Below are 13,692 nucleotides of genomic sequence, written 5' to 3'. Positions count from 1 at the left end.
GTATGTATAAAACTATAAGCAAGAAATTGACTCTGAAAGCGACAAAACAGTCTGCGCTTCACCTGATAAATAACGGCACGGATCAGCTCTCGCTGTAGACAAGCAGCATCTACCGTCCAATGCTGACCTCTGGCGACCTAAACTAACAGCAGCATGTTCCCGTCACTCATTTCACCACGTTTCCAAAGTATGCATCAACCATAAACTTCAATAGCTTCTGTTGGGACTGTGGGAAGTATTGTGGGTGATTTATTTATATTTTTTCCAAAAGGGATTTTTTCTTTTCATGGATCTTCAACATTATATGTATATAGATGCTGCTCTTTGTGACATCTGGTGTGGTCACATATGTTTGGTTTGTCAATACTTTATTGAGTGCAGGGGGCACCTTTTTTTGATTCTGTAGAGGCATCGGCCATTTTCTGTGTTGATCTCTGTAGGAGCAGCAACTTATCTATAGCTAAGAGGAAGTGATTAGATAATCAGGGAGGCCAGCTCTGTCCTAGGACGACCCTTTGGCCCAATGGAGGGGGTGGGAGACAGAAGAACTTTGGTTAAAATAGCCTCACTGACTGTTAAATAAAGTCTTGCACCCCATGCATGAAGCTGTTGCTGAACTGGAGAGTTCCTTTAGTGACAGACTGACGCATTAGATGCACAAAGGAGTGTTATTGATGGTAATTTCAGGATACCATCACTGCTCCCTATAGACTCAATCAGTGTTTACATCCCTGGTGTTTTTTGCACATCCTTGCTGTATTTGCACAGTATATTTAATTTATTGTAAATAGTTTGTTGGAGCTTTCTATGCAAAAATTAACACTTTATTTAAATGTTTTAAGTAACCCTTCTCTTTTTCATTTTTCTTTGGACCTTATGATACATTTAATGTCTGTACTATATTTTTTTATATGTTGTAAATTTGGCTTTATTGTACAGTCTCCTATCCTTTTTTTCAGTTTTCCTATTTCTTGCTGCTGGTACACCTGGATTCCCCCACGTTGGGACAAAAGCACTTTTCAATTCGCGAATTTGCCAAGTGACACCAAATTGTCTCCACAGGACCACTAGAGGGAGCCCGTGTACCACCGTTAGAGCAAAAATGGTTCTAAGCACCTTGACCAAAAATGTTGTGCTTACTCTTTGTGTCCTTGAATTGACATTTTTATTTTGATAATTGCAATGGTGACAATAATTTTGTCACTCACAGACAGAATCAAGAAATTAAGAAATTATAGCAGCAAAAATGAATAGCATGGATGGTTTTGAATGATTTGTAGTTGTAATAATCAGTTTGTTCATAGTCTGGTGAGTTTTGCTGACAGATAAACCCAAAAACATAGTGATTCTGTATAACCTTGTTTAGCGAGCACAGTATATCTGCTTATGCCTATTGTCATTATTTGTATTTGCATCAATGCAAAAGTTTTCTATTCAAAGATGGTTGGGAAACGGAAAATGTGTGCTTGAATTGGGTACTAGTAGTCATTGCAGCTGCTGCTTTCTGTACATGGAGAAGCTGAAGTTATAATTTCAGGTTTCTATTCAAAAGTAACGACGTTACCTTTAGTTGTAATAAAAATGCTTAAAATAAGAATTAAAAGAAATTTGAGTTTGGATCATATCTACTGAAATTGGCCTCTGTCTCTTTAAGAATCTTCTACCTCTTCCCACTCCTTCTTTGGTACGTCATCACAACAATACTTCTCCAGGCTGTTCAGCGGTTGCATGAGCCACCAAGTGTCTACTACTGCTGCCGCTAATCTGGTAGAGCTGAGTGGGCGAGGTGGACCCCCGGTTGCTATGTGGGTCCAGAAGCTCAGCATGAAAGAGTCAGCACTCCAGGTACGTTTTTAATGAGATAAAATTTAAAAAAAGTTTTATATAAGTTTTATATAAGAATTCCTTTCAAATTATCCCCATTGGTTGATAATGATCTTACATTATTACCTGTTAGCATATATGCTAATGTAAAAGCTTTGCAGGCACATGTGTTTGATGTGCTTTATATATTTTTAATTTTCCTCTTTCAGTGAGGCATAAAAAGACAGAAAACAAATTCATCAAACTCCGCTACTTTTATTGATTTGACAATATTAATGCGTGCCTTACATGCTAAAGTCAGTGTGTAGCAAGTCACTCATATTGTATGATTCCTTGATACCACATAATGGAGGCACGTTTTCTTCATCACTCCTCTGAGTCTTTGGCCTGAAATGGCAGGATAACAGTGATACTCTTCAGTACCGAGTTTTAAAGTCAAAAAGGTACATCAACGAGAGTTATGCTGGAGATTTGCTTTTGTACCTTGCCAATCTCCCGACTCTTGGCCCTCAGCTTGTTGACCTGGGACTCTGCGATGTCAGCGCGCTCCTGAGCCTCCTCCATCTCATGCTGCACCTTCCTGTACCTGGTGAGGTGAGCATTGGCCTGCTCCTCCTGTTCAACGAGGCACCATAAAGTCAACTTCTCTATGCTTAAATATATTTTAAAACAAACAAGTTTAGTTTGCTCACAGCCTCCTCAGCCTGTCGCTTGTAGGATTTCACTTTCAGCTGCAGTTTGTCCACCAGATCCTGCAGTCGAGCAATATTCTTCTTGTCCTCCTCTGTCTGCAGTGCAAAATCAAAAGTTTCTCAGACTCTTAAAATAATTTATGTTCTGTGCGTGTTACATTTGTTGTGGCCACAGCCATTAACCTGATAGGTCAGCTCTTTCACTCTTCTTTCGTACTTTCGTACTCCCTTGATAGCATCTGCACTGCGTCTCACTTCGGCATCAACCTCACCCTCCAATTCACGAACCTTAATGAAAGAAAAGTAAAATGATAGTAAATACATTGTTGTAACTGGAAAAAAAAAAGAAAGATCTACGAGGAGTGTTCCCCTTGCACATACCCTAGCTTCCAGTTTCTGGAGCTGCTTCTTGCCTCCCTTCATGGCCAGATTTTCAGCTTCATCCAGACGGTGCTGCAGGTCCTTCACCGTGACCTCCAGGTTCTTCTTCATCCTCTCCAAATGAGCACTGGTGTCCTGCTCCTTCTTCAGCTCCTCTGCCATCATGGCAGCCTGGATTTTTCAGGAGACAGCATTGTTGAAATGTTCACGTTCTGTTATGGAAAGCTGACTTTCGCATAGAAATCAGCAGGACTCACATCAGTGATGGCCTTCTTGGCCTTCTCTTCAGCATTTCTTGCCTCCTGAATGGCATCTTCCACTTCACCTTGGACCTGAATGAAGTCAGCCTCCAGCTTCTTCTTGGTGTTGATGAGGCTGGTATTCTAAACAGTCAATAGTTAAAACGATGTTCAATAATCGTATGTTTGGTAACGTGAACATGCTGATTTGATTATCAAATACCTGAGAGTGCAGCAGTGTAACACGCTCACTAGCATCCACCAGCTCCTGTTCAGCCACTTTGCGGCTTCTCTCCGTTTGCTCCAGAGCAGNACCTCCAGGTTCTTCTTCATCCTCTCCAAATGAGCACTGGTGTCCTGCTCCTTCTTCAGCTCCTCTGCCATCATGGCAGCCTGGATTTTTCAGGAGACAGCATTGTTGAAATGTTCACGTTCTGTTATGGAAAGCTGACTTTCGCATAGAAATCAGCAGGACTCACATCAGTGATGGCCTTCTTGGCCTTCTCTTCAGCATTTCTTGCCTCCTGAATGGCATCTTCCACTTCACCTTGGACCTGAATGAAGTCAGCCTCCAGCTTCTTCTTGGTGTTGATGAGGCTGGTATTCTAAACAGTCAATAGTTAAAACGATGTTCAATAATCGTATGTTTGGTAACGTGAACATGCTGATTTGATTATCAAATACCTGAGAGTGCAGCAGTGTAACACGCTCACTAGCATCCACCAGCTCCTGTTCAGCCACTTTGCGGCTTCTCTCCGTTTGCTCCAGAGCAGCTCTGAGCTCCTCGATCTCAGCAACCATCAGGTTGTTCCTGCGCTCCACCATCGCAACCTGCTCTCTCATGTCATCTTGTGCTCGGACAGCCTCGTCAAGGTGCAGTTGTGCATCCTTAAAAATGACAAACACAATAACAATACAGCTGTCTTCATTAAAATTTGAAGACAACCTTCTCTATTAAGTGAACTGCAGTACCTTAAGCTGTCCCTGAACGTTTCTCAGCTGCTTCTGGGCTTCTGCCGCCTGCCGGTTGGCGTGGCTCAGCTGTATCTCCATCTCATTGAGGTCTCCCTCCATCTTCTTCTTGATTCTCAGGGCGTCGTTCCTGCTCCTGACCTCAGCATCCAGAGTACTCTGCATGGACTCCATCACCCTCTGGCTGTTCCTCTTGATCTGCTCGATCTCTTCRTCCTTTTCTGCAAGTTTTCTGTCAATTTCACTCTTGACTTGGGTAAGCTCCAGCTGGACGCGGAGAATCTTGGATTCCTCATGCTCCAGGGTGGCCTTAGAAAAGAAATCAGTCTGTTAGTAACGATGAGCTCCAATAAACAGTGTCTTTTGAAATTAGTTGGGTGAAGCCAATACCTCTGCCTCCTCAAGGGAAGTTTGAAGTTCAGTCTTCTCTGTCTCTACAACCTTTTTGGATTTCTCTAGTTCGTGAATGGTTTTTCCAGTTTCACTGATTTGCTCAGTCAGATCAGAAATTTCCTCTGCAAAAAACCCCCCAAATAAAATAGTTATTTTGCTGAACACTGAACAGATTGACTACATGCTTCTTTCTGAGATTTGCTAAACAATGGTCTACAATATTACACAAGTTTAAAAACAGAGTCAAAGGTGTGGAACAATGTATGAATGCATTTCCATGATTGTTCAGATACCATTCACCTTTTAAATCTGGAACCTTTTATCAATTTCAAGCACTGTCACTAGTTTCATTATTTGACTGAAAATGTTAAGTTGCTCTTACGTTGCAGGTTCTTGTTCTCCCTCTTCAAGGTCTCCAGATGGTCCAGAGCTTCTTCATATGAATTCTTAAGCTTAAACATTTCAGTGCTGAGGGAGCGAGCTTCCTTTTGAGCTCCTTCCAGCTCGGCCTGGCTCTCCTCATACTTCTGCTTCCACTCTGCAAGGACCTGAAAACACAAACAGGTCAAATATTTGTTGCCCATTGTTGACTTTGTGTCCCTCAGTAAGAACAGGACTGAAATGACAACAACAAAACCTTGTCAAAGTTCCTCTGCTTCTTGTCAAGATTTGCAGCCAGAGCATTAGCTCTCTCCACGTCGATCATCAGGTCCTCCACCTCACCCTGCAGCCTCTGCTTGGTCTTTTCCAGAGAGGCRCATTTTGCATTCACWGCCTCAATGGACTCCTCTGCATCCTGAAGACGCTGGGCGAGCTTCTTCCTGCAGAGAGTATGTTTGATTTAAAAAACCTGAAACCTTCGTAATTTCAAATCATCAYCATAAGAGTAAAAGTTWGACTTACTTGGCCTCTTCCARCTCCTCAGTGCGCTGAATGGCATCAGTCTCGTACTTGGTTCTCCACTGAGCCACCTCRCTGTTAGCCTTGGACATAGCGCGCTGCARYTCGGCTTTGGCCTCCTGCTCCTCTTCATACTGCTCTCTGAGCAGATCACAGTCATGACGAGACGACTGGACCGCATGAGCCAGAGCATTCTTGGCCTTAAAAGAGTGAGAGGTGTTTGTGTTCATCTGTTAATTACCATATTTTCCGCACTATAAGGCGCACCGAATTATAAGGCGCACCTTCAATGAATGGCCTATTTAAAATTTTTTTTCATATATATGGCGGACCGCATTATAAGGCGCATAGAATAGACGCTAAAGTAGAGGCTGGAGTTATGTTATGCATTCACTAAAGAGAATGTCAACAAAACAGTCCGACTCCGGTCGGCGAGGAGAACCTTCTGCGACTGGGCCGGGACGTGGCTGGACGATGGTCACCCTTCTCTGTTCGCGCACAGCATGTTCGTGGAGAACGTGGTGCTAAATGATCTGCAGACGATCTGATTCTAGATGGTCAGAAGGTAGTTAGGTCAGTCAAACATTATTAATAGATTACAAACAAGCGCTCTGACAACTATCCCAGCATGCACCGCGCGCTTCTTCTTCTACGGGGGAAAATGAAGTCGGCAGCTGCTTATCGTAGTTGCTAGGCCTGTTGTGGCTGAATATTGGTCCATATAAGGTGCACCGGATTATAAGGCGCAGTCGGCTTTTGAGGAAATTGAAGGTTTTTAGGTGCGGAAAATACGGTAGTTACAAAATTGCAGTTTGACGGTGCATACTTTAACTTCTTCTTCAATACGCCTCTTAAATTCTTCAATCTGCTGAGTGAAAGCCTGCTTGCTCCTTGTCAGCTGAGAGATCAAGGCATCTTTCTCCTCCACCTGGCGACTGATTTCACCTAATTAAGCAAAGCAAACTGACATGTCAACAAAAATATCTGTTGAGAAGGTTGCAAATGTCAAAATATTGGTCAAAAGTTTTACCATTCTCTGTTTGCAGTCTTGCCCTCTGTAAGCCGATGTCATTCAGCTGTCGCATATTTTCTTCATTCTTTGTTTTCACCTCACTCAGTTGATCCTCAAGACTGCGACACATTTTCTCAAGGTTCCCCTTAATTAGAAAAAGGTGCGTTGACTCAAAGTGCATCTTTACAATTGGAGTTTTTCAGTTCTACTGTAACCAACCTTTGCTTTTGCAATGGACTCCATGTTGCTTGAGAGGTCATCGATCTCCATCTTGTATTCACTTTTCTCTTTCTCCAGCTTCTGTTTGACTCTCTGGAGGTTATCGATCTGCTCTCCCAGCTCCGCCACGCTGTCGGCCTGYTTCTTACGGAGAGATGCGGCCGTGGCCTCATGCTGCAGGGTGGCCTCTTCAAGGTCACGACGCAGYTTCTGAAACTCAGCCTCACGCTTCTTGTTCATCTCRATCTGARCWGMWGTSGCWCCTCCAGCTTCCTCAAGCCTCTCGCTGATCTCCTCAAGTTCCCTGGAGAGATCGGCCCTCTGCTTCTCCACTTTGGCCCGAGCAGCTCGCTCAGCCTCAATTTCCTCTTCCAGCTCCTCAATTCGGGCCTTACAGATTTTCAAAGAATCACAAATGCATTACTTAGGGCTGAGTGTAATAAAAGCAATACATTCATCAAAGCTAGGTTAAAAAAAGACGACATTTTAAAGCAACCTGAAGTTCTTTTATCTTCTTCTGAAGCTGAACACCAAGCACTTGCTCATCCTCAATTTTGCTGAGAAGCTGACTTGTTTCAAAGTCTTTCCTGCAAAAAGACAAAAATATAAACTATATAGACATATAACATTTAGGGGGTTTTATGTTGAAAAGTTAATTGTTTTGCGTTAAGCAATATGCTACTCTAAGGTAGAGCTTTGAATTTATTCAACTTCTGATAGCATTAGTTGTCTTGCAACTGAGGGAAATTTTTGATTCTTTAGGTTGTTGGGTTTGCTGGTTTTTGATAGTCTTTGAAGTACACAAAGTATTAAACCAAATGTTAACTAATTCAGATTTACTGACTTCTTTATCTTCTCTTCAGACTGCTGCTTGTCATTCTCCAGATCCATTATGGTTTCCTGAGCCAGTTTCAGATCTCCTTCCAGCTTCCTTTTGGCTCGCTCAAGATCCATACGGAGCTTYTTTTCCTGCTCCAGGGAACCTTCAAGCTGGTGCAAAGAGAGAATCAGAAGTCAGTGATCACATGTATTTAAAAAAAACAGAACTGTTGCTGACTCAAACAAAACAATTATGCTTACATCGTCCACTTGCTGCTCCAGTTTTGTCTTGGCTTTAGTCAGAGTGTTGACTTTGTCTTCCTCTGCCTGCAGGTCATCCAGGRTCTGCTGATGGGCCTCCTGGAGGGCTTTTTTCTCCTTTGACAGCTTAGCAATGGTCTCATCTTGAGAAGCCATTTCCTCAACCAAGTTTTTAACCTGCATTGACAAATAAATTGTTTTAGTAATTTGGTTAAATTGCATTTAACAGAAATGTGATTCATAAACTCAAACCTTGTTTTCAGTGGCATGCTTCTCCTTTTCCACTTTGGCCAGAGTCAGCTCCAGGTCATCGATGTCCTTCTTCAACTCAGAGCATTCGTCCTCGAGTTTTCTCTTCTTTGCTGTCAGCTCAGCATTGATCTCTTCCTCATCCTCCAGTCTCTCAGCCGTCTCTTTGAGTTTGGCTTCAAGCTGGATTTTTGCTTTAATTAGTTGCTCACATCTTTCCTCTGCATCAGCCAGGTTTTCACCCTCCTAGATTTGCAGAAGAAATTAATGTGGTATTATTGTAATATTTGTATCTTATGAGATTAAATCTCTGCGCTCGTAAACATACCGACTGGATCTGCAGCTGCAGGTCGTTCTTCTCCTGAAGGAGAGAAACCATTTTCTCCTCCAGTTCTTTCTTCTTAGCCAAAGCCTTTGCCAGATCCTCTTTGGTCTTGGTAAAGTCTTCTTTCATTTGGGCCATCTCCTTCTCCGTCTCTGCACTCTTCAGCAGAGGTTTGATCTTGAAGTACAGCTTCATCCATGGCCAAGTCTTGACGTTCATGAATGCGCGGATGTTGTACTGGATGGAGTAAATGGCTTCCCTGAAAATGTTGGAAATATTGATTCAACAATATTAGGGTTCTTAACACTTGCAGCTTCCCTCTTATGTTTAAGGCATTGTGGATAAATCACCTGCGTTCCATCATTTTGACAAACTCTCGTCTCATGAGGAAGCCTCTGCAGAGAGCCTGAGTCATTGTGACCAAGATTGCAAGTTTTTCATCTCGCATCTCCTCTAGGAGACCAAGCAGACCAGCCTTAAAGAACACCTGAAATGACATCGTTAACACATTACAATCCCAGAAAAGCAGCACTACTTCCTTCTTGCACCAGCATTTGTTGTGAAGAATCGTTTGATGCTTATAACAATTTTTTTCTTACAGAACAATAACTCGCAGCATTTAGTTGCTCTAGACTTTTCTGAATCAGATAATATAACAGAGTTATTTTTCAATGAATTAAAGTTGTTGTCCTGAATTGGCCAATTAGACATAAATTCAGTTGAATCCAAGTTTACCTTGGTGTGGCCAAACTTGTACTGAGTGTGGTCAACATCAATAGAGCCCAGAAGTTTCTCAGAGGCCTTCTTGTTGTCAATGAACTGTCCCTCAGGGATGACACTGGCGTTCAACACTTTGTATCTGATAAAATTTAGAAATACTTTTGTTATTCATCTGTAAGTTATGCGATGAATTTCTAAATCCAATATTCACCTCTGCTTGAAGTCACCATAGAGGATTCTGCTGGGGAAACCTTTCCTGCAGATCCTGATGCCCTCCAGCACGCCGTTACACCTCAGCTGGTGGATGACCAGATGGTTCTCCATCAGACCTGAAATGCACATAAAATAAGTCTTCTTCTCTGTCTCACATGTTCGGATTATGTCAAACTCCAAATATGGACTGAGCTTACCAGGAGTCTTTGATTCATTTGGAATCAAGCAGCGCACAAAATGTGGATGAGTGCTCCTCAAGTTGGTCATCAGCTTGCCCAAATTCTCCTGGAAAATGTGGAAATTCAAATGTGTATATTTTAAATTGATCTGTTTCATTGCTTACCAACATTTTAATTGAAAGTCGTAGCAACATTTAGAATATAGTAAGTCTTACCCTAAACAAAGCTGACACCGTCTGAAACGACCCACCCTTCTTCTTGCCACCTTTTTTTCCGCCACCCTCAGCTGTAACATATAAAAAATATAGTAGGCTTCATATGGTGAAATTAGAAGATTACTTATACTTCATGAAACTATTATATGTGGTTGCTTTAAAAATAACAAACTCAACAAAGTTACCTAAGAATATATTTCTTACCGTCTGCCGATGCATGAGATGCATAGAGGTGAGCCAGAAGCTTGCAAGAGGACTTCTGGTAAAGCTGAACTACAGTGTCATTCAGAGGATCCTTGTTCTTTTCCAGCCAGCCAACAACATTGTAGTCCACAGTGCCAGCATAGTGCACCAGAGAGAAATGAGCCTCAGSTTTGCCTTTGRCYGGTTTTGGTTTCTGGAAGGGAGCACTTTTTCCCACATGTTGGTCATACAGTTTGCTCTTGAAGGTCATGTCTGTTGCCTTGGGAACAATACACTCCTCTTCAAGGATGGAGAAGATGCCTAGAGGCTGTCAGGATGGAAACATGCAATTAAAATCAAGACATCTTGAGGCATCTAAATGATTCCCTGTGTTGGTCAGTATGTGTCTGAGCTTGTTGCTGACCTTCTCAATGAGCTCAATGCACGCAGCCAAGTCCATGCCAAAGTCAATGAACTCCCATTCAATTCCCTCCTTCTTGTACTCTTCTTGCTCCAGGACGAACATGTGATGGTTGAAGAACTGTTGCAGTTTTTCATTGGTGAAGTTGATGCACAGCTGTTCCAAGCTGTTGAACTGTTGGAAGACAGACTCTTTTAGATGTTTACCATGCTGGTTCACTGATTTAAAGGTTAATCCCAATATTACTGACATCAAAGATTTCAAAACCAGCGATGTCCAAGACACCGATGAAGTAGTTCCTTGGCTGCYTGGTGTCCAACATCTCGTTGATTCTGACGACCATCCACAAGAACATCTTCTCATAGACAGACTTGCAGAGAGCACTCACTGCATTGTTGACCTGAATTTAGACATAATATACATCACATTAACTTGGATGTTGATTTGAAATTAACATATCCAGAATAAAATAAACTTATCAAACTTTGGCAATCATTAATTTGTAGATTGTCTGACTTGATCACCTGGGGAACAGTTTGACCTTTGGTCACAAACTCATTCCCGACCTTCACTCGGGGGTAACACAAAGCTTTGAGCAAATCAGCAGAGTTCAGACCCATGAGGTAGGCGATTTTATCGGCCACTGAAAGAAAAACAAATTCTCARCCATTCTTCGAAACGAAATCTGGAAGACATTGAAACTTTATTGTTTGTTTTATACCCTCAGTGCCATCAGGTTCAGCCTGCTCTTCCCGCTGCTTCTGCTTGAACTTCATGTTTCCATGATGCATCACAGCTCCTGTTAGCTTGTAAATGTTAGCTTTCTCTTCTGCAGTGAAACCCAGGATGTCGATGGCAGTCTGTGAAAAATTAGGTTAAAAAGAAGTTTGTAGCACAGAGTATAATGTTAAAGAATATATTGACTACACAGGAAGTCGATAAGGCAGCTTTAGATCTTGAAAATTTAGAACCTGTTGACAGTCTGTCAAAACAGAGAGAGAGAGACATTGTCTATTTTTGTTTATCGAGTTTAGCAAAACAGTTCCAGACCAATTGTCGTTTAGAAGAAAATATGAAATATTAGAAGAAAATATGCCTCTGCCATATCGCCCAACCCCAGGTAGCTATAATGAAATATATTTGAAAATGTCTTACATCAGTGGCAATGAATTCTTCAATGTCATTGATACTCTTCACACTGATTTCACCCTGACTGATCATGGGATAGTCATAGGGATTAGTAGTAATCAGGAGAGCCTCTAAAAACACAAAGTAAATCTCTGTTAATATCAATATATCAATTATGAAACTTATTCTATATACTGTAAATAGCTTGTGGTAAGATATTGTTAACTTGTGGAATAGCTGCAGTATTCATTTGTTTCTAACCTATTAGCTCGGGTTTGTGGCCCGTTGTGAGCTGATAGAAGATGTGGTAGCTCCTCTCAGCAGACAGCTGGAATGTCACTCGAGATTTCTCCAGCAGATCTGTGTGGATTCACATTATCAATTTWAAAAAATCTATTTTTAAGTATAAATAAAAAGTGTAAAAAGACTTAAATAGAAAGTTTTACATGTTTCAATATCAGCTGAAGCCAGCTTTCCAGTTGACCCAAAGTGGATTCTGATGAATTTTCCCTGTGTGGAAACAGGAAAGTGTTTTATTTAAAACGCTGACACTGATTGCTGTCACCAAAATAACGAGACAATTTCAAGTTGAACTCACAAAACGGGAAGAGTTGTCATTCCTCACAGTCTTGGCATTTCCATAAGCCTCCAACAGTGGGTTGGCTGCAATGATCTGATCTTCCAGTGAYCCCTGGAGGCGAYATTCATCTCATTAGTTGAACAGCTCTTTGTTTGTGTGTTTGTATCATTTATTGTTTTGCAATTTCACTGACCTGCATTTTTCCAGGAACTGGCTCAGATTTCTTTCCACCAGCTACTGCGATTGTCGCAAAGTACTGGATGACACGTTTGGTGTTCACAGTCTTTCCTGCACCAGATTCTCCACTGGTTTGAAGATACACAGTTTAATTAGAAAAATAGTGATGCAATTAATGATGAAAATACCTCAAAATACTTGACACTTACGTGATCAAGATAGACTGATTTTCTCTGTCTGTAAGATGGAAAATGATGCACAAAATGTCGGATGTGGATGTTTGAGGTGAAACGGTTGTATTTATTGATTATACAAAGTGTGGTACCTTGGAGCATAAACTGATAGGCGTTATCAGAGATGGAGAAGATGTGGGGAGGAGCCTCAATTCTCTTCTTTCCTCTGTATCCTGCAACAACCATTGCATCGTACACTGGCAGCCACTTGTAGGGGTTCACAGTGACGCAGAACAACCCGGAGTAGGTCTGCAGGGTCACAGAGGATCATTCATGATGCATGTTTTCTTGAAATCATCGTCTGGTTCTTCTACATGTACTTAGGAAAACTTACGTAGATCATCCATGCTGCATATCGCTCTTTGAGGTTATACAGCACAGCAGGCTCGTTGAGGTGGGTCATCATGGCCATGTCCTCAATCTTGTCGAACTTTGGAGGGTTCATGGGGCAGATTTCATCTTCCTTCACGGTGATACTCTGATGTAGTGTTCAACAAACACAAACATAGACAGAATAGCTGTGCTTACTGAGCTCTACTAAATTTTCGGCCTGTACTTCTGATTAGCCAAACATTAACCTTAATGGCATTCCGAAATGGAGCATCATGGAAAATGCCAGGTCTCTTTCCTTTAGGACTCCAGATGGCATCGCTCATAAATTAGTGCATCGTCCAGTAAACAATGTTATTCTTGTAAAAAGTGACAATATTACAACAAAAAAAGGTGTGTTTGTTCGACCAAGTCAATGTTTAGTAGGCCAGAACAGCTTGATCTTGGCTTATGTATTTTCAGATTGCATGTCCAGTGTGGCAAAATCAGAAAATTACTGACTGGTTACTCTATATTTAAATCTAAATGTTTTTGTGTCCTTTTTCTGTGATTACCCCTTTCTATATTTCAACATGGAAAAGAATGATCAACTCTTTGACATCAACCCACTGTAAAATCTTGTTTTACCTCATAACTAGTTTAGGGAGTAGTTGGGTAACCTATTTACCGTTTTCAGACTTTATGAAGAAGTTTCACATTTGATTAAAGATTGAAGTATTTATTTTTGACCCTTCTTTTTCACTTGTAGTGTAATGACTGTATTTAGTACATAACTGATCCTTTTTCTGCCACCTTCATCAAAGTCTTGAGTCTAATCTGAGGATCTAACAAAGAGCAATTTGGACATTAAGGCAAACAATTCCTCTGAGCTATTTAAAGCTGGACCCAGGGTGAGCATACATGACTACTTAAAATCCAAAAAAAAATCTTAGTCTGATGTTCAACCAACTCAGGTAAATATACTTTTTTTTTACTCAAGTTCAAACAAATTCTTTCAGAGATAAAAAAAAAATTATATATATATATA

The 13,692-nt window shown here is 41.3% G+C and overlaps 1 protein-coding gene across 1 annotated transcript in view; it reads right to left on the bottom strand.

Moving 5' to 3' along the window:
- Positions 1 to 2,059: 2,059 nt before the first annotated feature.
- The window catches only part of myhb (myosin, heavy chain b), a 12,180-nt gene continuing 547 nt past the window's right edge, over positions 2,060 to 13,692 (bottom strand). Inside the window, exons 3-40 of the mRNA XM_017304801.1 lie at positions 12,670 to 12,813; positions 12,428 to 12,584; positions 12,312 to 12,339; positions 12,119 to 12,230; positions 11,944 to 12,036; positions 11,792 to 11,855; positions 11,607 to 11,705; positions 11,373 to 11,476; positions 10,939 to 11,077; positions 10,742 to 10,860; positions 10,468 to 10,617; positions 10,221 to 10,391; positions 9,818 to 10,124; positions 9,614 to 9,684; positions 9,417 to 9,504; positions 9,218 to 9,335; positions 9,022 to 9,145; positions 8,637 to 8,773; positions 8,290 to 8,545; positions 7,965 to 8,207; positions 7,713 to 7,889; positions 7,477 to 7,622; positions 7,129 to 7,219; positions 6,633 to 7,022; positions 6,432 to 6,558; positions 6,228 to 6,346; positions 5,405 to 5,601; positions 5,139 to 5,322; positions 4,884 to 5,049; positions 4,499 to 4,623; positions 4,109 to 4,417; positions 3,821 to 4,024; positions 3,616 to 3,741; positions 2,898 to 3,068; positions 2,700 to 2,804; positions 2,517 to 2,612; positions 2,308 to 2,439; positions 2,060 to 2,211 (exon numbers count right to left, since the gene is read on the bottom strand). Coding sequence (XP_017160290.1) covers positions 2,191 to 2,211; positions 2,308 to 2,439; positions 2,517 to 2,612; positions 2,700 to 2,804; positions 2,898 to 3,068; positions 3,616 to 3,741; positions 3,821 to 4,024; positions 4,109 to 4,417; positions 4,499 to 4,623; positions 4,884 to 5,049; positions 5,139 to 5,322; positions 5,405 to 5,601; positions 6,228 to 6,346; positions 6,432 to 6,558; positions 6,633 to 7,022; positions 7,129 to 7,219; positions 7,477 to 7,622; positions 7,713 to 7,889; positions 7,965 to 8,207; positions 8,290 to 8,545; positions 8,637 to 8,773; positions 9,022 to 9,145; positions 9,218 to 9,335; positions 9,417 to 9,504; positions 9,614 to 9,684; positions 9,818 to 10,124; positions 10,221 to 10,391; positions 10,468 to 10,617; positions 10,742 to 10,860; positions 10,939 to 11,077; positions 11,373 to 11,476; positions 11,607 to 11,705; positions 11,792 to 11,855; positions 11,944 to 12,036; positions 12,119 to 12,230; positions 12,312 to 12,339; positions 12,428 to 12,584; positions 12,670 to 12,813 — 5,610 coding nt within the window. The 3' untranslated portion in view covers positions 2,060 to 2,190. The remainder of the gene's footprint in view (positions 2,212 to 2,307; positions 2,440 to 2,516; positions 2,613 to 2,699; positions 2,805 to 2,897; positions 3,069 to 3,615; positions 3,742 to 3,820; positions 4,025 to 4,108; positions 4,418 to 4,498; positions 4,624 to 4,883; positions 5,050 to 5,138; positions 5,323 to 5,404; positions 5,602 to 6,227; positions 6,347 to 6,431; positions 6,559 to 6,632; positions 7,023 to 7,128; positions 7,220 to 7,476; positions 7,623 to 7,712; positions 7,890 to 7,964; positions 8,208 to 8,289; positions 8,546 to 8,636; positions 8,774 to 9,021; positions 9,146 to 9,217; positions 9,336 to 9,416; positions 9,505 to 9,613; positions 9,685 to 9,817; positions 10,125 to 10,220; positions 10,392 to 10,467; positions 10,618 to 10,741; positions 10,861 to 10,938; positions 11,078 to 11,372; positions 11,477 to 11,606; positions 11,706 to 11,791; positions 11,856 to 11,943; positions 12,037 to 12,118; positions 12,231 to 12,311; positions 12,340 to 12,427; positions 12,585 to 12,669; positions 12,814 to 13,692) is intronic.

The sequence above is a fragment of the Poecilia reticulata genome, linkage group LG5 (assembly GCF_000633615.1).
Source record: "Poecilia reticulata strain Guanapo linkage group LG5, Guppy_female_1.0+MT, whole genome shotgun sequence".
Lineage (NCBI taxonomy): Eukaryota > Metazoa > Chordata > Actinopteri > Cyprinodontiformes > Poeciliidae > Poecilia > Poecilia reticulata.
Note: the sequence above shows the minus strand (reverse complement) of the source record. Positions and strands in the feature narration are given on the sequence as shown.